General features: G+C 44.0%; 1 protein-coding gene across 8 annotated transcripts in view; it reads right to left on the bottom strand.

Moving 5' to 3' along the window:
* The window catches only part of MAGI1 (membrane associated guanylate kinase, WW and PDZ domain containing 1), a 576,221-nt gene that overhangs the window by 320,926 nt on the left and 229,502 nt on the right, over positions 1-25,793 (bottom strand). For all 8 annotated transcript variants that reach the window (XM_088473383.1, XM_088473386.1, XM_088473385.1 and 5 more), the window contains exon 2: positions 4,230-4,346. In XM_088473383.1, coding sequence (XP_088329509.1) covers positions 4,230-4,346 — 117 coding nt within the window. The remainder of the gene's footprint in view (positions 1-4,229; positions 4,347-25,793) is intronic.

Genomic DNA, 25,793 nt, shown 5'->3' with positions numbered 1-25,793 from the left:
AGGGAAAGGAGGTCAGTGCCATGTTACTAAGGAAAAGGAGGTCAGTGTCGTGGCACTAAGGGAAAGGAGGTCAGTGTTGTGGCGCTAAAGGAAAGGAGGTCAGGGCAGTGAATTGAGTTAGAGGTGATAGGAAGGGGGAACTTTACAGCACATCATGAACAATCTCTACTCCTTTACCCAATGAAGATTAATATACAAACTTTTAGCTTCAGGCCACAGAACTTAGAAGGCAAAGGCTGGTATACAAAAAAAAAACTATTGATTTTATGTAAGCCGTTACAAAAAAAATTGTAGGTATGCCCTTAATATCATTGAAAGGAATGCTCTTGCCTCGGACATCGGTGGATATTTAAAGAAGATGACCTGCTGACAGTTAGTAAAGGATGATGCTGAGTTTAGCTAATAGTGGGGGATATATCCATATACCAGCTACTGTATGTAGGATGTATGGGGAGGCTGAACAGATATAATACAAGGCAGAACAATCCTTTAACCATGGGCTTACTATTCTCGCATGAATACGACACGGGCATACTGCGGACACAACGATAATATTTGTTCACCATATTTAAACTGAACAATCAAATTTTATGTTCTACATCTCTAGGAAGACCTCTTTTTATTCTCTTGCAAATCATCATGGACAGGCTGTACCTGGACCAAGGCATGTTTCCTCTTTCTCAATTCACGCAGCAGCTACAAGAGAGATACATTTAATTGGTGCTGTACATAACTCAGACTCCTCTGCCCTAATTCACCATATAACACTCAATTCTTCACTCCTCAGGCTCCCCCCCGGAGGGTTCGTAATAAATCTCCATAATAAATTCAAAGCGGCTCCCACCACTTATGATTTGTTCAGGACGCAGCGACTTGAGGAAACAGGAAGTTGGTTGGGTTGCCATGGGGGAGATGGTCGGGGTTTCGGTCATCTGCCATAGGAGGTGATGAGTTTTCTATAAACTTTTGTTTGGCAGAGCATTTTTAACGAAATATCTAAGACACAGTCCTGTAATCCCATAAAGTTTTTTTGTTTTTTTAATAACAGGACACTAAATCAAACCGCTATCGTCCTTGTTTAGCACAGAACAATATGTAACACGTCCATCATTTTCTGAAGCTTCTAAGTGTACTCTCAGTAGACTAGTCCATGATGGATGGGACAAAAAGGTTAAGTGCTTTCTGGCTGAAATACGTGATAGGAAATTATCATCGTTTGAACTTGTAAGATATAACAAGAGGAGTATGAGGTACTTCAGCACTTCAGGTTCAGCATCAGCCCTCATGACCTGAAGTAGCTGCTCACTTCGGCCTTTGTCATGTGGTTCTCACATCAGAGAGAGAGAGAATTCCTGCAGTACCAGGTAGGGGGTGACTTCTCATGGGTGCAAGTAAGCAGGCGATCATACGTTTCCTGTTTAAATAGTGAACTTTATGGTAAATGACAGATGCATGTGATCTACTTTGTGTCACAAAACTATTACTTGAAAGTAAATATAGACTAGAGGCCAAATGTAATAAAATAGCCTTCAATTAGCTAAAAAGTGCAAATTTTGTAATAATTTTGCAGCGGGACTTAAAGCACCAGGTTGATTTTAAGGCAAAACCCAGTTTTGACTGGCTTTGAGTGGCTTTAAATATTGTTGCAAAATCACCCAAAAAAGAGAGACTTTTGTTAAAATGGAGGCTATTACATGTGGACCAAGGTTTTATTCAAAAACTATTCTTCCAGGGTTTGTGTATCATTTTGCTATAGGCTACTTTAAGATTATATGAATATACAATTTAAAAGATACTTGCTCCCAGTTGTTCACATCCTGGCCCTGCCTCCAGCTGTTCACATCTGTGGCCCTGCCTCCAGCTGTTCACATCCTGACCCTGCCTCCAGCTGTTCACATCCTGGCCCTGCCCTCAGCTGTTCGCATCCTGGCCCTGCCCTCAGCTGTTCACATCCTGGCCCTGCCCTCAGCTGTTCACATCCTGGTCCTACCCCCAACTGTTCACATCCTGGCACTGCCGCCAGCTGTTCACATCCTGGCCCTGCCCCCAGCTGTTCACATCCTGGCCCTGCCCCCAGCTGTTCACATCCTGGCCCTGCCCCAGCTGTTCACATCCTGGCCCTGCCCCCAGCTGTTCACATCCTGACCGTGCCCCCAGCTGTTCACATCCTGGCACTGCCTCCAGCTGTTCACATCCTGGCCCTGCCCCAGCTGCTCACATCCTGGCCCTGCCTCCAGCTGTTCACATACTGGCCCTGCCCCCAGCTGTTCACATCCTGGCCCTGCCCCCAGCTGTTCACATCCTGGCCCTACCCCCAGCTGTTCACATCCTGGCCCTGCCCCCAGCTGTTCACATCCTGGCCCTGACCCCAGCTGTTCACATCCTCCCCCCTCCCCCAAATTTGGAACTCTCCTGGACCTACCAGTAGAGCTGGCAAGTATGTGTTGTAAAAGCTCTAAGGGGTGTTCTTGCACTGATGCTGATTGATATATGCTCACCTATCCCCATTGCCACAGAACCTCCTCTAAAGTAATATATGCACAGAAAAACAAAATAAAAAATCTACAATATTATAATATGCAAAGAAATAAAAAATCTTACACTTATCACTTACTAAACAAAAACTGATCATCAAATATCCAAAACACAACATATAACATCACAAAACATCACATAGTATCATGCTAACCTAGAACAATAACATAGAATACTATTCCAGGAAAAGAAGGTGAAATGACCATTTCTCAGGTATCCACAATGGGAATGGGATTGAAATACCAGCGGTTTAAATCCCGGCTGCACAAGCCCGGCAGAGGAGGATATCCTGACTGGGGCTGGTAGGTATCCTAACCCTCCCCTCTCACGCGAAACCCAAACCCTCACTTGGTGGTGCCTAACCCTAAAACTCCCAGGGTGGTGCCTAACCCTAAATCCCCCCGGGGGTGCCTAATGCTAACCCCCTCTTCCCGCACCCTACACCTAACCCTCCCGGGGGTGCTAACCTCCCACCAGTGGTGCCTAACCCTAACCTACCCTTCCCCTAGCCTAACCCTCCCCGTGGGGTGCCTAACCCGAAGTCCACCCAGGGGAGCCTAACGCTAACCCTCCTCCCTCGCGGCTAACAGTTAAGACGTGCAGAATTTACCTCGATCGGTTCGGCATCTGCCTGTCTTCCAGCGTCAGGATTAAGGTAGGAGTCTGTATTTCAACGCCTATCTTAAGTCCCGTGTCGGGCTTTAGGCGTCAGTATTTAGACCAGCGGTGTTCAGTCTGCCGGTCTAATCACTGCCTCCCTCCACAATGATAAGGGTATTAGGCTGATATTATGGCCTGTAATAATTATATTACTGAGCAGTCAGGTGATATCAGTCAATTCATCCAAAACGCACCAAGTAGACTTCCCATTCTTGGAAAGCAAATTTGCGAACCGGGAAATTGGTGTATATATACACAATATGATTATTCATTCTTGGCTCTTCACATGGTGTCTACATCCAATATGTGATTAGAAATTATTAAGATTACACTGCACATGATAAGGTAATAATCCTTTGGACAGTATGGAAAAACCAAGTGACTTCTTCTTGTACAGGTTGAGTCTCCCATACCCAAATATTCCGAAATACGGAATTATTTTGGTATGACTGAGATAATTAAACCTTTGATTTTTGATGGTTCAATGTACACAAACTTTGTCTAAGGCACAAATTATTAAAAATATTGTATAAAATTACCTTCAAGCTGTGTGTATAAGGTGTATATGAAACATAAATGCATTCTGTGTGTATATTGGGGTCCCATTCCCAAGATATTTAATTATGATATGCAAATATTCCAAAATACGAAATATTCCGTTATACAAAATGCCCCTGGTCCCAAGCATTTTGGATATGGGAGACTCAACCTGTATATTAATATATGAGACCACCACCTTTGTTTAGTGCAATACAAAATAATACATACACAATTCAAAAATAAAAGGAAATAATAATTAAAAATATATATATTTTCACAAGTCTTGACAAGAGCCACATCTCCATTTCAAGGCCATATTTAATCTGTGCATGCACCTAGAATATACATAAAAAAGGGGCAGACTTATTTATTCCTAGGGGGGCTGGATAAAGTGCAAGCTCTACAGCACCAATTGCATGATACTAGAAACTCCAGTTATTTTGCAACCATAAACAATGGAAACAGTTGTAAATATTTCATAATGCGTTACTCACAAGGCACTGCATGGCGGTAAAGATTATCTCGAATGATTTGCTGCAGTTCGTGGTCGGGAGATGCTTTCTGGAACCCCTGGTTTAAATAGTGGCGCAGGTCCTTGTTTAGTCGGCTTCCTAATAAAAATAAATGTAAAAAACAGCAAATTACTACTCTTTGTAGTAATCTCATTTGTTTAAGGACTCAAGTGATTGTTGACCGTTTTATAAAGAAGCTGCCGGTTGGGCAAAACTGATGGAAACACACAGAATAATTGCAAAGAGTTTGTATTATCCTGAAATGTACACCAAACACAAGAGAAAATAATGATTTATATGAGTCTTCTCCTATTGGACGAAACAAAATTGCATTCTAAAACAGTATATTATAAGAAGAATGCGGTTTAGAAGAAAAACGGTTAAAGATAAGATTACATATGTATGATAAATGACATATACCATTTTACAAACTGTCTTCACTTACAGTCTTGTCTTCATTTACAGTACACACCGTTGGGCCTATTAATTATACAGAGAAAAGAAAGATCGTTTGGCGAAAAAAACACCGATTTCGCTGGAGATGGAGCTTTCCTCTTCCCTAATCATCAAGCTCCAATCTAACCGAATGTATGATTAAGTGTCCTCACACAAGGCAGCAGTGGGGATCATGTGTGAGCTCACAATAGTCAGGGAGTAGGAGTTATGCAATAACTGGTGGCCCAGGACTGGAGGGGTGGACGTTCTGACTACCCCTGAGTTCCAGAAGAGGATCCGTGACTGGTTGCCATGATTGCTAAAAGTGTGATACTGAGATGGGCGGGGGGGAAGGGGGGAGTCACTGCGTCCAGGTAGCATGGCTGAAGTGAGAAGTGTCTGAAGGAGACCCCAACAGAGGACAGCCCCTTTAAAAAGTGCTCCCATGCCTTGAGGCGGGCATCACCGTGTTTAGGCAGCATGGCTATTCAGCAGGGAAAGAACACCTTGGCCACATGGACTGAGAGTGTATATGTATATGGAGGAGGATGAACAAAGAGTGGAGCATTATGTGTGCAAATTTGGTAGAGAGCGATTGGATATTAAGACAGTGTGAAGGAACAGCCCGGAGTAAACTAACTGAGTCGGTGAGCGTGCCAGTAGCAGCATCCTCACCAAACTGGCTTATAAATATGCAACTGTGCAGCAGCAATAGATGGAAAGCCCTCATGTAATATATTCCCATATAGTAGGCCACAGGTTCTCAAACTCGGTCCTCAGGACCCCAAACTGTGCATGTTTTCCAAGTCTCCTCACAGAATCACAGGTGAAATAATTAGCTCAATCTGTGGATCTTTTAAAATTTGGAAGTGAGTAATGAATACACCTGTGCACCTGCTGGGTGACCTGCAAAACGTGAACTGTGTGGGGTCCTGAGGACCGAGTTTGAGAAGAACTGTAGTAAGAGATGGTGGTCGCTGTATCTAGGCAGCCTGGATACAATATTGAGTTCCTGGTTTATTGGATGGTTATGAGTTGCAAAAAATGAGTCCTTGATGTAGGGGATGTTGACGTGTGACAACTTTAATCTTGTGTGACTGTGGAACTATTGTTCCCTGCAACAATAGTATGTAACCTGACCAACACTGTTTTGCTTAAGAACAGTGCAGGTGGAGTGAGGAGATTGTGCTTTAAGATCACAGTTTAACATATGCTAAGGTAATGTGCTGGAAAAGTGGTGATGTTTAAGATGTACATGAAAGAGTCTTCACACTACTGCAATCAATTTCACACAAAGCTCCGTCTACTTTCTGAGATAGTCCTGACAAATATGTGACTATTGGGAAGTATTGTATGTCAATGAACTATAACAGCTTTTACCTTAAAAAATTTAACATTTCTATCCAGGAGGTCCTCCCACTCCAGACACCAACATGACTGCAGGTATCAAAATGGTTTTGTTTTATTTACTTTCCTTAATTAAGATTACAACATCTGTCTCAGTTTACTGCAATCCAACAGAACCGGTTTACAATGACTCAATTTAAAATAGTTTTTTTGGTTTTAAAAAAACCTGTACAAGTTGGCAGCTGGAGGAAATGAACTTTTTAATTAGAATATACAGTGCAGAGAGAGACACTGGAGTATGTTATTGTTCATTGGGAAAGATCTGCAGTTGTTGCAAACAAGAAAAGTTTGCAATTCCGCTTTCGGCAAATTCAGCAAATAAAATGGTACAATATAAGCACGGGGTAATGTTCTTGTTATTTATATAGATTTATAATAATAATGAGGAGCCGGTTATGATACAACCGGGTAGTGCGTGCAATTTAGAGAAAATTACTTTATCTACTGATTTCTTAAATGAAGTAAAAAAAATACAATAATAATTCCTGGTCTTATTGTAAAAAATACTACTTGTTACTGTATAAATACGTGTTCCTTCTACAAGCCATAAATGCTACAGTACCTCCCTAGATCTGATAATACTAACAAGCCCAGAAAATGCCTCTATTCTACCTAATTAATCAATAATTTCATCCCAATTTTAAACAATGCCTTGATTGCATGTTATTTTATTGAAAACACCTAAAATGTATTGATTTCAAGACAACAATATAAGCTAAAACGGTTTTCTTTAAAAGTTCTGTAAACATCTCATAATAAACATTTTAGTACAAATTGCTAGTTCATCGATATATTTTATATCCTTGGCAACGATACTGAACATTTTAAATAAATTAGAAATGCATAGTGCTTTTTATGTCATGTCAAGTTGGCAAAATTTTTGATGATATATCAAAATAATCAGCAGTATATCAAAACCATTGCATTTAGATGTTATGTCAAAATATATATATATAAATAAACACAGTACAGAAGCTAGTTCAATGAGGCACTACTTCTAAAAGGCAAAAAGCACCGTGCCCTCCAGTGCGGCGCCCCCGCTGAAACAGCCTGCGCCCAGCAACCTTTCACACTGATAGCAGCGCTTGGGGGCAGCAGAACATGTCCGTAAGTGCCGGGCACGCCCCCAAGAGTGACGAAAGGGGGGATGTGTCTTAAAGACATGACCCTTTTCCTTGGACATGCCCTTTTTTGGACGTGCACAGCTGTGCCCTTTCTCTAGCTCCGGCGCCGGACCTAGAGTGAACAGTATATATATATATATATATATATATATATATACATACATACACAGTCAGGTGCATAAATATTGGGACATTGACAGAATTTTCATATTTTGGCCTCTATTCACCACCACAATGGCTTTGAAATGAAACAAACAAGATGTGCTTTAACTGCAGACTTTCAGATTTAATTTTAGGGTAATTACATCCAAATCAGGTGAACAGTGTAGGAATTACAACGGTTTCTATATGTGCCTCCCGCTTTTTAAGGGGCCAAAAGTAATGGGACTATCAATTCAAAAGCTATTTCATGGACAGGTGTGGGCTATTTCCTCATTATTTCATTATCAATTAAGCAGGTAAAAGGTCTGGAGTTGATTCTAGGTGTGACATTTGCATTTGGAATCAGTTGCTGTCGACTCTCAATATGAGAGCAAGCCATCATTAGGCTGAAAAATCAAAACAAACCCATCAGAGAGATTGCAAAAACATTAGATGTGGCCAAATCAACTGTATGGAACATTCTTAAAAAGAAAGAACGCATCAGAGAGCTCAGCAACACCAAAAGTCCCGGAAGACCACGGAAAACAACTGTGGTGGATGACCAAAGAATTATTTCCCTGGTAAAGAAAAACCCCTTCACAACAGTTGGCCAAATAAAGAACACTCTCCAGGAGGTAGGTGTATATGTGTCAAAGTCAACAATCAAGAGAAGACTTCACAAGAGTGAATATAGAGGGTTCACCACAAGATGTAAACCATTGGTGAGCCACAAAAACAGAAAGATCAGATTAGAGTTTGCTAAACAACATTTAAAAAAGCCATTACAGTTCTGGAACAACATCCTATGGACAGATGAGACAAAGATCAACTTGTACCAGAGTGATGGGAAGAGAAGAGTATGGAGAAGGAAAGGAACTGCTCATGATCCAAAACATACCACCTCATCAGTGAAGCATGGTGGTGGTAGTGTCATGGCGTGGGCAATGGAACTGGTTCCCTTGTATTTATTGATGATGTGACTGCTGACAAAAGCAGCAGAATGAATTCTGAAGTGTTTCGGGCAATATTATATGCTCATATTCAGTCAAATGCTTCAGAACTCATTGGGTGGCGCTTCACAGTGCAAATGGACAATGACCCGAAGCATACTGCAAAAGCAACCAAAGAGTTTTTTAAGGCTAAAAAGTGGAATGTTATGCAATGGCCAAGTCAATCCCCTGACCTGAATCCGATTGAGCATGCATTTCACTTGATGAAGACAAAACTGAAGGGAAAATGTCCCAAGAACAAGCAGGAACTAAAGATATTTGCAGTAGAGGCCTGGCAGAGCATCACCAGGGATGAAACCCAGCGTCTGGTGATGTCTATGCGTTCCAGACTTCAGGCTGTAATTGCCTGCAAAGGATTTGCAACAAAATATTAAAAAGTGAAAGTTAGATTTAGGATTGTTTAGTTTGTCCCATTACTTTTGGCCCCTTAAAAAGTGGGAGGCACATATAGAAACCGTTGTAATTCCTACACCGTTCACCTGATTTGGATGTAATTACCCTCAAATTAAATCTGAAAGTCTGCAGTTAAAGCGCATCTTGTTTGTTTCATTTCAAAGCCTTTGTGGTTGTGAACAGAGGCCAAAACATGAAAATTCTGTCAATGTCCCAATATTTATGCACCTGACTGTGTATATATATATATATATATATATATATATATATACACATATACACACGCACACACATATACATATATACATCAAAGTTTACAAATCACTGCATCCTGGAGTAGCAGCATTGTTTTCACGGCACCACTGGGCCAAAGGTTTATTATTGAGAAACTCAGCAGAAATTGAATGAGGTAAATTGTGCTTATATGGCACCCTTAGGATCAATTATGTGGTGGTTGTTAGGGCTGCGCTTATTTTTGTCCACATATTTTTTGATTGGCAGCCATTAGCACTGGTGTTGCCTATCACACTGACTAAGAATCATTTTATTTGGTACTGAGCCACCAACCCAAGGCACCCCTGCAACTGCCCTGGGGCACCCAGCTTGGAATAATATGAGGAAGGCAGCATATTAATGGTTTAAATAATCATGGCCAGCAACAGGAAAGGAGAACGCCACACAAATGTTACATTTGACACGAGTTTTAAGGGATAGCCAACCAAGATAATAAGCTCATTTGGGCAAGGTCATCTGGTCAGCACTTTAAAAAGAATCATAATTGCTATTTTCATGGTTCCAGGATTTGCCCTTGTATTTTTTCCCATTGTGCAGAATAGCTATCCAATTCATAACAGTGGAGGCTTGAGCTTTGATCACAGTGCTGCTAGGCATGCCCATAAACCTCATGCATTGGAATTCCAATGACTGATGCCAATAGTTCTGCGTACTGCACCTGATCACGCACACAAGCTTTGCATACAGTCTATCGTGGCTGTTCTGTGAGCTTTCTGCTCACTGCATCATGTGCCATGCGACTGTGGTTACCAAGGTAGTCACCTAAAACTGTGGAAAATCTATCATTACTAGTAATCTGAAGACATAATACAAGAAGAAACCGTAATTAGTAATATTCTGCATTTAATTTAGTAGGATTGCTGCTTCAATTAATTGTATCTCTAAAGGCCCCTACACGCTATAGACAATATCTTGAGCAATTTGGCAGATTCCGACGCGTAGGTGCGACAAATCGTTCATATCGTCCAGTGTGTACACACGATGCCGACGCTCGCTCCTGTGGGTCGTCCGTCGCATCCTCTTTTGGACATGCAAAAAGATCTGAAGATGTAGCTAGCGATGCCATGCTGCCGAACGGCATGGCCCCCCGCTACCCCCCCCCAGCTCCCGGCATCGGCAAGTATGTAGGCACCCCCACTGGGTCCGTCGCACATGAAAGATCGGCTGGGTACTTAACATCTAATGTGTACCCAGCTTAAGGTCGTGTCAATGATGGCAACTGTTCACAAAAAGTTAAGTTTTGATACTTTGTACAGGGGTTAGAGTTTCTTGGATTTTAGAGTACCCTAATTATAGAAAGTGTGTTCACTGGCCTCTGAACATTATATTTTAAATTTTAACACATGTACTACAGTACAATCAAGACCACTGACACCAGTCATAGCATTAGCTCATTACAAGACTCATCCAACAGGCCTCAGTCCTTTTGTAGAAACCGATGAGCACAAAGCTTTTGAAGGCTATAATAATAGCCAGCTTTTATGTGGATTAAAGATCTATTTTATTAATAGAGTCCGATTCTCCTTGTGGTAACCTTTATACAGTCTCGCACCGCTATTACAATGCTGTATTAACAGGGCAGAATGTATCTGTTCTCTAGCAATTTCTATGCAACCTCATTAAAGATCACAAAATAGCCAAGAAGCAGGTAACGCATGCAAAGGAAATACAAGATCATTGGAAAGAGGAGAGAGTCTGCTAGAGTGTATGCTGGTAATAGTTTGATTATTGCATACATAGCAGTGTGCTGTAATATCATTAGAGAAATATTATTTGTGACCTTAATGGCATTCATGGAGGCGGCTTGCGAAACTGACCTCGGATTGTAAAACGCGTGTCAAATTATGGAAATGTGTTCTGCTGGGAGTAATTGAGTGAAACTGATGTCTCACAGAAATAAGACAACGTTGTTGGGTGAATACATATTTTCTGTCTTTGCAGAATTTCAAACCTATAATTACTCTTTGCAATGCCCAAAATAACACTCTAGCCTGTCAGACATCCAGGCAACTAGCTGATATCCTGATATCAGTGGCAAACGCAGGATTTCTAGAGGGGGGTTTCCAAATGCTTGATTTTAGAGTGAGTGTAGCCAGTCCATGAAGAGGGCAGAATTAGCACTTATCCAGCTTTAATATGTTACATACAAAGTATATTGTGGTGCATAATTCCAGCATATACAGGACCAGTAATCCTGTCTGAGCAGAATGTATTTTTCAGATGTGGGCACCATTCCTGAGCATTGGAGCAAGTCCAGGAGTCTGAGGGAGCAGCAGAAGAACTTAGCACTGCCCTGGACATATATGTACATATCGGTCTCCTTATGTACTGGATAGTGTATTATTATACAGTATTAATAATTAACCCTATTGATGGTCTGTAGCAGTGTACCTCTAACAGTGCATGTTTTCCACATCTCCTAGTTGGTGCACAGGTATATTTATTACTGGCTGACACATTTTAAAAGATCTATAGGTGGTGCTAATCATATTTGTGATACTGAGAAGAGCATGCAGCACTAGTAACATTCTATTATATTACTATTTCTATTGTGGTCATGGTATGTGCTGGGGAGGGGGGGTTGCAGGCAGACGGAAACCCCCCCTGCGTTTGCCTATGTGATATATATATTCAGGTGCAAACTAAGTGCAAATTTACTGCTTCACCCAAACGATAACATGAAATGGCATGAGCTTTACACTGTGGTGCATTTTTCTGTTCTCTAACAGGTATTGCTATATATAGATAGAAATATGAAATATATGTTTGAAAGTGTCAGTAAATCGAACGATAGCTGATAAATTAATCCATTAAGACGGAGGTTCCCAAACTCCCCCATTACAGTCCATGTTTGAAGAATATCCAGGCTTGAGCCCAGATGGTTAAATCAAATTGACTGAGGTACTAATTAAGTCACCAGTGCTCAAGCATGGATATCCTTAAAATCTGGAATGTAATGGCGGAGTTTGGGAACCTCTGTATTAGGAGGAACACGTAACTCCCAGTAGGGGTGTAGGTGTGCATCACCGGTCCCATAGTAAAATTTAGGTAGGGGCCCGGTAAAGCTGCACTAGCCTCCCAGGTCCTCCAATAGGCTTCGAAAGAGCAGAGTGGTGGCCTCATCACGCCAGGGGGCAGTATAGTGCCCGCGGACCACTGCGTAACAGAGTAACAGCGCAGGGCCCCCAGGACGGAGTGCGCGCCTCAGAAGAGGGGGCAAATCGGCACCTCTTACTACATTAGTACTGTAGTACGTACCCTATATATTCCTGATCTAGGAAAGCGGTTTTCAGTTGTGGTTGTACATGGGCCACAATTTATATCTGTCGGTGCTTGAGCACAAGTGACCCAAATACTGTATAATCACACAACCAGAGATAAACATGTGCTTAAGATTATTACAATGGTCCAGGCCTTCATGCAGCCACAAAGGATCAACCCTGAGAACCTTGGAACTGTCTCTGTAGCAGCTAGTGCCCTGCGGCAACGTTCACAGCTCGCCAACACGCTACACTTCTGTACATTTATATGCGGCTGCTCCGTTGCTGTTTTTTTATTTATCACCTCCATTATTTCCCTTTAGAGTGTAAGGTCCTCATTGCAATGGTCTTGTTCCTATACTGAATGACTGTATGTTTCTATTATCTGCCCACTCTACCTTACTGTAAAATGTACTGAGAATTTATAAATAAAAGGTAATAATAATGTATGTTATAAAATGTTTTGTGTCCCATAACCACAGAAGGCTCTTCTGCACACATCTACATATTTATATACAGTCTTCCAGCTGCTGTCTAAAAGTGATTACAAACAATGGACCTATAAAACACCAATAATTAGACTCACTGACCATACCCTGGCGCTGACAAAGGAGTGATTTATAAAAATCAGTATTGCACAGCTGCCAGATCCTCCTTTCATTACTGAATTACCTACGGGGTAGGAGAGAAAAGTCTCCACAAATGGTCATTTCTCTCACTATCCTGAGACACAGTGAAAGACTAAAATGAAGAAAAAAAAACACAAAAACACTATGAACCAAACTGCCAAAAACATAATAGTCATATTTACATAAGTAAAAAGAAACCTGGTCATATACTGAATCATGCTTTCTTTTCTGTAACTGATCAGCACACAACCAATTTCTACTGTTAATAACTGTTTTTCTTGTGTGCTCATTTGTTTATGTACTAGGCGCTGTGGAACCCTTGCAGCAACATATAAATTATTATTAATAATAATAAAAACAATAATAGCAACAACAATAATAATAATGGCCAAATAAAGCATAACTAGAAAATATAAAAATAGGAAATAGACCTTGGCGCTATAAAGCAAAATAGCAGCAGCACCCAGCTGATCATGGTTACACCGAAATAACCTGATAATAATACCCCTTTCAGGTCGCTATTGGCAGGTCGAGCCAGGATTTGTGCACGCGTCGATCCCGAATGCGACCCTCCTGAGACCCCTTTCAGTCTGGCAGCCCAACCCGGCACTAATGTTGTGAAATGTATACAGTGTGCCCGATCCTATTAGCTGTGTAGAACGCCAGCAGTGGCGCTGTAACTCGCCCCGCCTGGTGGCCCGATCTCACCCCGGACTCGCAGATATTTTGTAAGCTATGGGGCTGCAAACAAAAAAATGTGCCAGTCTGGAGGTACAGTATAGCAAGTGCAGTATACAGATGCAGATACTCGCGCTGCGGGGGAAATAGCCGCTAATGGGATTGACCCCAGTGTGTAGTGCCGGGGAGAGTAAAGCTGGTTACACACTATACAATGTATCGTACAATATATCGCTCCGACGCAGATTGGTATGATACATCGTATACAAAATATAGTCTGCATGTCCGATCCGTCGTTGCCGAGGTCGTTCATTGCATCAACAGCAGATAGGACGATGCAATGAACGACAGGGTGTAGTTACATGCAACATGTAACAATAAATCGCGTGGATCATGCAATGTGTACTGCGCGCACGATGTATCGCTATATTGGTCGCCACATCGCTGGGTTGTATGGTGTGCACCCAGCTTAAGCCTCCTTTTTCAGATCCTGCCTATTTCCCTAGTGAATTAGGCAGTCTTGAGTAGTGTTCATTCTAGGTCTGGCGCGGGGCAGGGCGCCGGACCGTAAAAGAAAGGGCACTCTCGAGCGCATGTCGGAAAAGGGAGGGTGGCCATGAGAAAGGGGGTGTGTCTTTAAGACACGCCCCCTTTTCATCACTCTCTGGGGGCTAGCTAGTACTTACGGACATGCTGGGCTGCCCACAAGCTCTTACCTCACTGTGAATAGATGCCGTGCACATGCGCATGGCATCTATTCACCGGCTGTGAGCGCTTAACCACACTTTCTTCTCGTCAGCAGGCTGTCGCCAAAAGGGCGCATTCTTTCCTTTTGAAATCTGGGAGGACGCGGCACCCTGCTAGAACAGCCTAGCAGGAACGCTACTGCTGTATAAGGGATATGGAGCTTCAGAATGTGAGGTTGACAATATGAGTAACTCTGGGGTCTATTTACTAAGCAGTGTTAGGAGACAGAGTGAAAAGTGATAAGAAAGTGATAAGGTGCCAGCCAATCAGTTCCCAACTGTCATTTTTCAAACACAGCCTGTGAGATGACAGTTGGGATCCGATTGGCTGGCACCTTGTCACTATCTTATCACTTTTCACTCTATCTCCTAACACTGCTTAGTAAATAGACCCCATAGTGCCTTATGAACAGAGATGACGGCATTCAGTTCATTCTGCTATGTGGTGCAGTCGAGGTAGGACTAGGAACACTACAGGGCAAATTTCAAGCGGGAAAACATGTAAAATTGTGCAGTCAAAATGCAGAATGATATAACAGTTTTGAAAATTTTGTTTACGATTCTCTATTAAAATAATATGTATTTTTTCTCTTTAAAGTATAGCAACAATTTAAACATTTATGACAAAATAAATACTGACCCACCTGGCTTATTTTATTTTAGTCACGCTATCAAAAACTATTCAGTTAAGAGAGTTGACTACAGACGGGTGAAGCTAGCGATAAAATGTTTGGGACCATTTGTAGCGGACTTGCCCTATAGATATAAGTATTACTTGTCTACTCTATCCATAGACTGTCTCTGCATTATTGTACTCTGCAAAAAAAATAAAATATTCTGGTTGCTTTACTAAATGAATAGGCTTGTAACCTATATTATAGATTGTGCATAATACACAAGAAAACTGAGTTGTAACATGAAACTGTGATCAAAGTTTACTAAACACATCCCTACGATCCCCCCAAAAAAAATCCCTCCCCCCCCCCAACAATCCATGTCATAGGCAGAACCTTAATCCTACTGTTTACATTCACCCCTTGGGAAATAACCTGACTCGTTTCCTTGCATGATAACTCTCATTCATAAATGGTCTCTGTACGGCTCCATTAGCTGAGAGTCATTTGAGTCAGTCAGTTTCACTCAATAAATCTCTCTCCGGTCCGTGTGCAGCCTTTTCTCTGAATAAATTTGTCTGGTAGATACTGGCGATTCTCAGTATTGAATGCAGATAGCGCTGTCTGTCTGGTGAGAGCGCTCAAGAGGCGTATAAAAGAACTTATCATTACCTATCTTGTGGTATAATGGTGGGTAGTTCAGAGAATAATCTCCTGCTTACCGGGAAGTGTGTGTAGGAGCTGGAAAAGTATTTCTGTTCGCTACCCATTAGCCTGTACATGAGACCTGACACTTCTCTCGCCCCGAAGCAACATAAGAGTTACCCTCTTCACATCAAACAGGATTTGAAGTGCAGCGATTACTGGAACTTGAAAGTATAAGTCATCAGATGGCAATTTGTCTTATTATATATATATATATTTATGGCTTTGTGCATGTGTAAACAGCTTCCACTCACTTTTACAACCTTTGAGTGGTTTTGGGGATAGATTCAGACAGATTTCTTTATTTTGGTTTAAAGAACAGAATTTATGTGAAGCATATGATCACGTGTGACCAGCCATTTTCAGTCATACTATATATAGGGGCCTATTTATGAATAATGGCGATGCATATCGGCGGATATCATAGCGATTTGGAATGCGTCTTTGCGTCAATTTATAAAACCGAGCTGCTCATGCTTAATATAGATTTGGCATTTTCGCCGTCCGCATAGAAATCTATGGGGTCTGCTTCTGCGATCGATAACAGATTGTTATATGCTGTGGTACCCTCTTAATACAAACGGGGAGGATGTACTAAGCCCTAGAGAGGGATAAAATGGGGAGAGATAAAGTACCAGCCAATCTGCTCCTAACTGACATGTTACAGGCTGTGTTTGAAAAATTACAGTTAGGAGCTGATTGGTTGGTAGTTTATCACTCTCCACTTTCTCTCTCTTCAAGGCATAGTACATCTGCCCCATAGTCCTAATAATTAATGCGGCAGTCTTCCGTAAGCAGCCATATTCGGAGGATTGACCACAAACTCATTTAATACATTGGCCTCACGAGCTGGGTTCTTGCTAATCTCCTGTATACGGTGCCAACACTGATGCATGGGTATCCATCGTAACTATTCACAAGAGAAGCACGAACTTACCTACTCTCCCAAAGGTTGCCCGAATTATCCGGATCTTGCGCATCCCTCCGACTTCCTAGTGAAGTGGGCAGGATGGGGAGATGTCTGCTGAGAATCGCGGCTCCATATGGAGGGGACGAGGCTAAATGCCGTGAAACTCGTCAGCACCCTCCTTGCGCTGCCCGCGATTCCCGGCAGTTTACCGTAGCGGGGCAGGGCTTAATGACATAGCAACCCGGCCCCGGCCCCCAAAGTGGCCTCCTGTGTCTGCTCTACGGGCATCTCCCAGGGAGCAGATGCTAAATGTCAGTAAATATGGAGACGCAAGATGATGGTTTTATTTACTAAATAATGGGACTTTGTGGGTGGTGCTAAGTACAAAAGGGATCCGGTCAATATTCCGGCAAAGGGAATGCATCCAGACAGCCGGCATCCCAAAGGTAAGTTGCGGGGTTAGGGGGAGGGTTAGACACTAGGGGGAGGGTTAGGCACTAGGTGGGGGAGGGTGAGGATTAGGGTGTAGGGAGGGGGAGGTTAGGTTTAGGCACCGGAGAGGAAGGGTTAGGGATAGGAGAAGGGTTAGGATACCTACCGACAGGAGTTGGTATCCTAACCCTGTCAGGATGCTGGCATTGGGATTTTGACCACCGGGTTCCTGAGCACCGGCATCCTGTACCCAACCCGGTACAAAACAATACCTACTGGAATATATGCCCTATAATTAATTTATCATCATATCAGAATTGTTAATACATGGAAATTAAATCAATGTAAAGACTGGCTTACACAGCTATAGAAATATATATATATATAAAAATAATATGTATTGCAAGACATTGTTACCTGAACGATAAAGTTATTTAAATATGTCAACAGATGTACACATCTGTTACCATGGTGGCGGCTGCTAGATTTGCACTGTGCCTGCTACGTACTCCTAAATTAACATAATGTAACAGCTAAAGGGCAGGAATCCAGCTGTTAAAAAAATTCAAATATGAATAAAAGGGATAATGGGTTAATTACAGAGTAGTCAGGGGAGAATATAACAAACCCCAATAGGGAATGCCTTGAAGTAACATACTGCTATAGATGAAGCATATCACGGTGCACCGATTTAATTGATGGAACTACATATGTCATTGGCCACATTTACTGTGGAAGGAGATACAATGTTAGTTGGTAAAATGTCAACACAGCAACGTATGTATATACATATAAATCGCTAGGCCGACCTTCAGCTCCCAATCCCTTGCTGGACGTTGCAATGTAATATTTAGCAAGGAAGAGCATTACAGATGCAAAAAAATTAAGATTATAACTATGTTTAGTGAACATGTAATAATAGAGATTGTTGCGGTCCAATGTCTGCTGATATTACACTATATGTAACATGTTTACATGCGCTTTCGTATTAGACAATCGTCCCGGAAATATCCAAACATAAATAAGAGATATTAAACAAGTACAATTTTACTCATTTCAAAGCACCTCTCTCCTTATTTTCTCACCTCTGGTGCATAATGTACCATTAATCAGGACATGTTAGAGTCACAGGCGCCACCATGGTAGCAGGAGATGTAAGGCAGGGAAATTCAACATGCAGGGCTTGCTGGGATGATTAGTTCCACAGCCGCTGGAGGGCTGCATGAAACTCCTAATGTAGGCTGTCATTGACAATAGTAATCAAGCGATAATGAAACAAATGATGTTGGATAATAGTGTTAGAGAACACCTGCTCATCTGCAGCAGCATTAGTAGTGAACCTTAAGTATAGGAAAGTGTCACAGGATGAGAAAATGATGGCCTTACCCACAGTCCTACTGGTGCCACTTCTTTAAAAACCCAATGACAGAAGCTTGACCCAAATTCTAGACCACAGAGCCCAAGTTGTAAATTGCCCATGTACTACGACCATAAAACAAGCACAGTCACTGTCTCATGAGACCATCCCTAAAGTTCACTTTCAGGGGGCAGCACGTGGCCAAATCTCTACCATCACTGGCCATGTCTACCCCCTCACTCCCTCCAAGCACATTACACAGAACTTTAACTTAACTATACGTAAATAGGTACAATGAAACGACAGATTGTCAAAAACAAACAATTGTACCACAGCATAACAACCTCCAAAACACAAAAGAAAACATATTATACTGTATATTGCTAAACAAAATACTATGGATCACTACAGCTCACATCCATGGACTTGCTAAGTATCTCCTTGCATTTAAATGCAATAAGTTTTTAGGACAAAGCACTTCTCATACAAGAAAATCGCTTCTAAAACCAGTGTCGTGTCTATTTCATCAATACTTTTTGGATATATCTGTTGATATCTAAATTCGACGGTCTTTCCCTCTTTCTCCAAAAGTAACCATCATTGTACATTCTCCATCATTCATAATGCACAGCAAGATCACGGACTCTCCTGCACGCTTTCAGCGCACATCGGATCTTTACGGCTACAGAGAAAACCAAGCCGCACCCAAGGTGATCGCAGAGTAGAAAAACCCCATGAAATAAAATCATCAAAAGCAATAATAAAAATAATAAAAGCAGAAATATACAAAAAACATCTTTTAATACACAAAATGCAAAAAAGCTAAAAACATTCCCAAGAAAGCTCAATGAACAAAAACGTTACTGAACTTCTAATTAGCTCATACAGGTACAGAGAATACAAAACACAAGCTTGTCCTGAAAGCGTAATTAATAGACAAACTACACTTAAAAAAAAAATCAACCCAAGTAAGTTTAAGTTGGTGTTGGGAACTCAGATAAACATAGGTGCTAAATATTTGTAGAATTACACAGTACAGTATATTGTAAGCAGCCAGGTCAGCCGGCAGTCTTACCATTAATGGTTTGGAATCACCTGGGCTCCGGGTGCTGTAGGTGAAGTTATTTTTCTGTATGATAACTTCCTACTAATAGGGGTATCTGATGGGGTATCTGCAGCACGGAGCTCTGATAAATGACGACTGTGAGAACTTTAACAAGTCAGAAAAGGTTTGACGCCTTTACATGTGTCTTTAATGTCCACGCCCCTCACACAAACCTGTCATTATGCAGACTATGTCCAAGATAAAGCAATGAGGATCTCTGCCAACAGAAACAAGTCATTCTATAGGAAATATCGGAGGCGTATGCATGTGCATGTTTTGGCATTTATTCCCAGGGAGCATAACTATCTTTGATACTTCATGTGTTGAATTAGACAAGTTAATACAGTGATGATGTTTGAATCCAATTACTGGTGTGTGTGCAGCTGGGCAGTCAGCAGTGATTTCAGGAATCTGGGCAAACATGAATGAACATTGCTGGGAAGAAAAGTGTCACTACACAAAGCAATACAGAGCCCCAAAAGATTGAACAACTAAGCTGATCAATGTGAATATTGCAGCCTCAAAAAAATGACAATTGAAATATTCGCCTAGTTCTGCATTTGGCTGTGAAATGTCACACGATTCGCCAGAACAGCGGGGACATAGATGTTCCCTGTCCTGTCCCAAGCACACCACCCATCAGAAGGACATGGTTACTGTCGCCCCACCACAGTTCATCTCCAGAGATGTACATTTATAAATACACTGCAGAGTGGTGTATTCGGAATGGCGGAACTTGTAAGTCTGTACTTCTGGGAAATGGACGGTTTTGCCACAAAACTGTATTTGCTTAAAATTTTTGCAGAGATTTTGCTCAAGGCTGTTAAAAAAAAATAAATAAAAAAAAAATCAACTTAAGGGACCACATAGCCTAGATTTATTTCTGGGTGTTTTGTTGGGGATAAGAACACCTGTTACTCTCACAGTAAATGCTGCAGTTCTGTATACTCAGAATCAGGAAACTTCTGAGGAACATTCATTTTGAGAACAATTTCGGCAAAACTGGAAAATGAAGCACAGATAATGCTAACACAGGCAAAAATGTAATTATCACGTTAGAGACATGGCAGGCATGATTCCTAGAACGCTTTACTATATAAAATAAATGTTATTTTTCATTTTGTTTTCTGCATTTCCTTACCTTCAGAATAAGAGGCGTTTTATCAGAGGATGGTGCCTGCACAGAGTTTGCACATGTTTACCATCCCCAGATAAAACGCTTCTGGAGGACTGGAGTTGGAAAACACTGCATAGGCGTGCGCATGGGGTGTGTACCTGCACACCCTTACGGCAGCCCCAACCTGAATTATCACAGAATATACCGGGATTGGGGATGTATCTTGGGGCGAGGCAGCACAGGCAGTGACGTTGGCGTGCGCACCAATTCAGACCTGCCTGGTATTCAGATAGTAGTGGATAGATCCCCTTCAGTATTTGTACCAACGTCATCAGTTACTGTCCAAAGTCATTCCTTACTATCCACGTGGACATAGAAGGGGAATATAAACCTGTGGCCACCATGCCCGAAGCGTGGCGAGCGTAGCAAGCCCGTGAAGGGACAAATTTCTTCTTTTGGTGGCCTTTATGGGCATGGAACCACACTTCCGCCCTCACTCCACGTCACTTCCTGGTACAAATACTGAAGGGGATCTATACACGACCAGGACCTCAGGAAGAGGTGTGTGGAAGGGAGGGGGGCATGGCTATATCTTGCACCCCCTAAAGTAGAACCTGTGCATGCCCATGCGTCACAGCACACCTCCCAACATCCCATATAGGTGGGACAGTACCGGTTTGAGGTCTCCCCGCCACTGTCGGAAGTACGCCCAGTCACTGTTGCTCTGAACAACGATTGGAGGGAAGCAGATATGGGATAGCTTATCACATTTCACACTCCTGGGAATGTGGCCACAGCCCTCTCCCCCCCCCCCCCCCCCCATATAACATGGACAATCCCACTCTGTCCCGTACCTCTCACATAGCAATGTTAATAGGTACCATACCCTGACAGTGATTAGTAGAAAGAGCCAAGATGTAAGGCTCCTGCGGATTGAGGAAAATTAAACATTATACCTAATGTAATATGTATAACATTTCCATGCTTTATTTTTATTAATGTGCACTTTAATCAATACATCTCAAAAAGTAAATTAAAATAAATACCAACATGACAAATCTAGTTAGGGTACGTGCAGAAGTTTCCTGCCATTACCATGAAAGTAATCCTGTACCAAACCGTGTACAGTCCATCATTCTAAACATAGAGCGTAGGTAGGATTTTCACTGCGATGTCCCTGTAGGGTTCCCCAAATCCATTATTATTTTGTACAATAAAACATTTCCAGGCATCAGTTTTTCTGAAACATAAGAGAACTCTGCTTAGAGTCCCTGCACATCTTGGATTTCTCTATTCATATACACAGGCACCAGTTTCACCGGCGAATAGGCACGAATAGGCACGTATTAGGCGGCTGGTGTTATTCTTTTATCAAGAAGAAAGATTTGGGCTGTCGGCAGCCCGAGTGTTGAATGTAGGCTCCTAGCAGCACCTGGATAGCGAAAGAAACGCTTTCAGTGTTTTGAAAATAATATCTTATTCTCTGGTGAAATGAACAGTCGACATGCTGAGTAATCATACCTGACATGTATGCCCCCAGAGAAGAAGTGTTATTGTTAACGTTGTGTTACATTGTTCAGCTCAGAGGAAATCAACAAAACTTTCTGCAACTTTCTTGCCTACTTTTTGTTAAAAAGAGGTGTATACAATGGTATCTGATTAGACGATCATAAGCTATACCTTAGACCATACTTGCCTACCCTCCCGATTTGGCCGGGAGCCTCCCGAAATTCGGGTGCCGCTCCCGACCTCCCGAGAAGGCAGGCAATCCTCCCAGCTCCCTCTTAACCCCCTGCACTTTCCTTAGAAACTCCTGCAGCAGGGGGGCCGTGACGCAATTCACGCCGAATCGCGTCATTTCGGCTACACCCCCTGCTTCACAATGCCTGTAATATCGGCATTGTGTAGTGGGGCCAAAATGATGCGATCGCGTGGCCCCCCTGCTCCGCCCACAAACGCGCATCACCTGGCCGGCCCCGCCTCCTCATGTTGGCCACGCCCCCTTTGTAATTTCCGATCTGGCTGATCCCTCCCGGAAGGGGCAGCCAGAAGGTTGGCAAGCCTGCCTTAGACAGGGCCGAAACTAGGATTTTTGTCACCCGAGTAAGGTAGCAATTTGTTATCGATGCAGCAGCAGTCTGTGTTTGTGTTACTCCTGGATCTTCTCTTTGCTCCTCCTCAAGGCAGTGGCCGGCTCCTCATACACTGTACTTCAGCGCGTGTGACATCACCTTCCTCAGCCAGCCCCCCTAGTTGTGGCCCTGCCTGAGAACCCTGGGGTCTTTCGTACCCAAGTGATATGCAGTTGTCTCACATTGGCCTTTCCCTGCTTCTCTGACAGCATTGCTAATACTTGACTGTTTCCATTCTTCTCTCTCTCTCCCCCCTCCCCTTTCTGTGGATTTACCTCACTGCTTGGACCACCTCGGTTAGCAGGGCAGATTCAGGGGTCAGGGCACCCCAACAAAAAAGTGGGTGCATGCTGCATATCCAAGTACCTGTCCCAATTATAAAAAAAACTAGCTGAAGTGCTCATTTAAATCTTTAAGTTATTAAGGGGAGATGTACTAAGCCCTGGAAAGTGATAAGTTACCAGCCACTCAGCTCCTAACTGTCATGTTACAGGTTGTATTTGAAAAAATGACAGTTAGGAGCTGATTGGCTGGTGGTTTATCACTCTCCAGAGCTTAGTACGTTTACTCTTTCATTTTGTTATGTAATCTCATCCAAATCCATTCAGTGGAAGGCCCAAGAACAGGCTCCCTGGCTCAAAGTTCTCCCTAGTGCACTCCACTGAGAGGTCCAACCGGGACCCCAACCACTTCATTAGGCATCCAAGATAAATTGCCACCCCTATGTGAAGTTTTCATCCGAATCCATCCGGAGGAAGGCCTAGAACAGGCTCCCCGGGTCAAAGTTCTGCCCAGCGTACACCAACAAGAGGTCCGACCAGAACCTGAACCCGCGAGTACAGTGTGTCTTCTGGGAACCAATGTTACCACTCTGAATTTTTTGTTCAAATCCATCTAATGGAAGGCTCAGAACAGGCTCCCTGGGTCAAAGTTCTGCCCAGTGTACACCAACAGGAGGTCCGACTGGGACCCTAACCCCCCTAAACCCTGGCCAGGCTCCAACTGGACCACTTCATGTTGGTTTCATCCCAATCAGTGCAGGGGTGTTTGAATCCATAACCATAGAGACAAACAAACAGACCATCCCACAAGTAAGGACTTTTTTGGACTGTCAGAGATATTTCCCGCTCACCGTGCTGAGGGCCTAATTCCGAGATGTACGCTAACCCGATGGTTAGCGCACATCTCCAATGGTGGGTGTACACAGCCACAGCCTGAGTGAAAGGCTGCGGCGTTTAGGAGGCAGAGCGGGGGCATTCCTGGGCAGCTTTTCTGGAAACAGGGGCATGTTGCACCCATTTTCCAGGAGGGACGAGGCCAGGGTCTGCGTAGGTGCATGCAGACTTCCTGGCCTCGCAAGCTGCCAGGACCCGGTCAGGCTGCGGAAAGCTTCAGCTACCGCAGCCTGGCCCAAGGGACAACAATCACGACCAATGGTGATCCCAGGCTGCGAAGTCACTGTCTGATTGACAGGCAGCAGCATTTAGGCGGCGGTGCTGGGGGCGTTCCCGGAAAAGGGGGCATGACTCCCCCATTTTCTGGGAGTGACAAGGCCAGGTGCTGGGCCCATGAATGCTGTTTCCTGGCCTCACAACCCGGCCAACCTGAGTAAGCTGAGGCTTACTCAGCTGGACAGCGGCCCGGCACCATCCACCATCGCGACCCATGGGATCACAAATGCAGCAGGGGGTGCAAAGGATGGCATTGTGTGTGGCTGTGCCAGCGGCGTCACTAGGGTGGTGCGGGGAGTGCGGACCGCACCGGGTGTCACCCTCCGAGGGGGTGACACCAAAAGCGCCTGCACACCCCTCCCGCTCCCACAGTCCACAGTATACTGCCCGCACCACCAATCCACCCCTCTCTGCGGCCCCCGGTATAAAAAGTAACTTTACCCTTGTCTTCCCAGAATGCTGGGCGCACCGCGTGATATCATCACGCCTGTCGAGCGCCGCCCAGCATTCTGGAAGTAGCACTGATGAGGGAGCGGAGCTGTGCTCCAGTGACAGCTCTGTCAGTCAGGGCCGCCGGGACACCGGGCCGGTTCCCGCGGCCACCCTCCACTCACCCACGGCCGCTGCCGTGATCGGAGCTCAGCTCCGATCGGGCAGCACTAGAGAACAAATGAAATTTGCTATGGGGAGCTGCTGCGCATGACAGCCCCAGCCACAGCAGCTCCCCCACAATCCTTTGCGGAGCCTGTCAGTCACCACTGACGAAGGCTCCGCCTCCAGCCCCTCAGCGTCCCGGCCCTGCCGACAAGACAGGCTCAGCAACAAGCAGCCTACCCTGCAAGATGGGAACGCTGGCCACGCCACAGACAAGCAGCGGGCAGCCAAACAGAGGAGCAGCAGCAGGTAAATGTTGGTGGGTGGACGGACGCGGGCAGACACTGGGGCTGAGGGTTGGTTCCTTGTGACTTATGCTGTGGGCTGGGACTGGTGGCTGGGGCTTGATTCAGAGCTCTGGGGCTGGGGAGTGGGGACTGATGCTGGGGCTGGTGGCTGAGGACTGTGGCTGGTGGCTTGGGACTCATGCTGTGGGCTGGGACTGGTGGGTGGGGGCTTATGGGGCTTGATTCTGAGAACTGGTGGCTGGGGAGTGTGGACTGATGCTGAGGGCTGGTTGCTCAGTACTGATGCTGAGGACTGGGGCTGAGAGATGCATACTGGGGCTGGGGGAGAATGAGGCTGAGAGACACACTGGGTCCTGGGGGAATGGGGCAGAGGGACGCGCACTGGGGCAGGGGGGAGGGGGGGTGAGTCTGGGAGACACACTGGGTCCTGGGGGAATGGGGCAGAGAGACACGCACTAAGGTAGGGGGGGGGGAATTAGTCTGGGAGACATACTGGGACATGGGGGAATGGGGCAGAGAGATGCGCACTGGGGCAGGGGGGGGGAATGAGTCTGGGAGATACACTGGGTCCTGGGGGAATGGGGCAGAGAGACGTGCACTGGGGCAGGAGGTGGAATGAGTATGGGAGATACACTGGGTCCTGGAGGAATGGGGCAGAGAGATGTGCACTGGGGCAGTGAGACGTGCACTGGGGCCGGGGGAAT

This window comes from Taudactylus pleione, unplaced genomic scaffold (assembly GCF_031769625.1).
Source record: "Taudactylus pleione unplaced genomic scaffold, aTauple2 ptg000135l, whole genome shotgun sequence".
NCBI lineage: Eukaryota > Metazoa > Chordata > Amphibia > Anura > Myobatrachidae > Taudactylus > Taudactylus pleione.
This window is presented reverse-complemented; position numbering and strand designations above follow the sequence as displayed.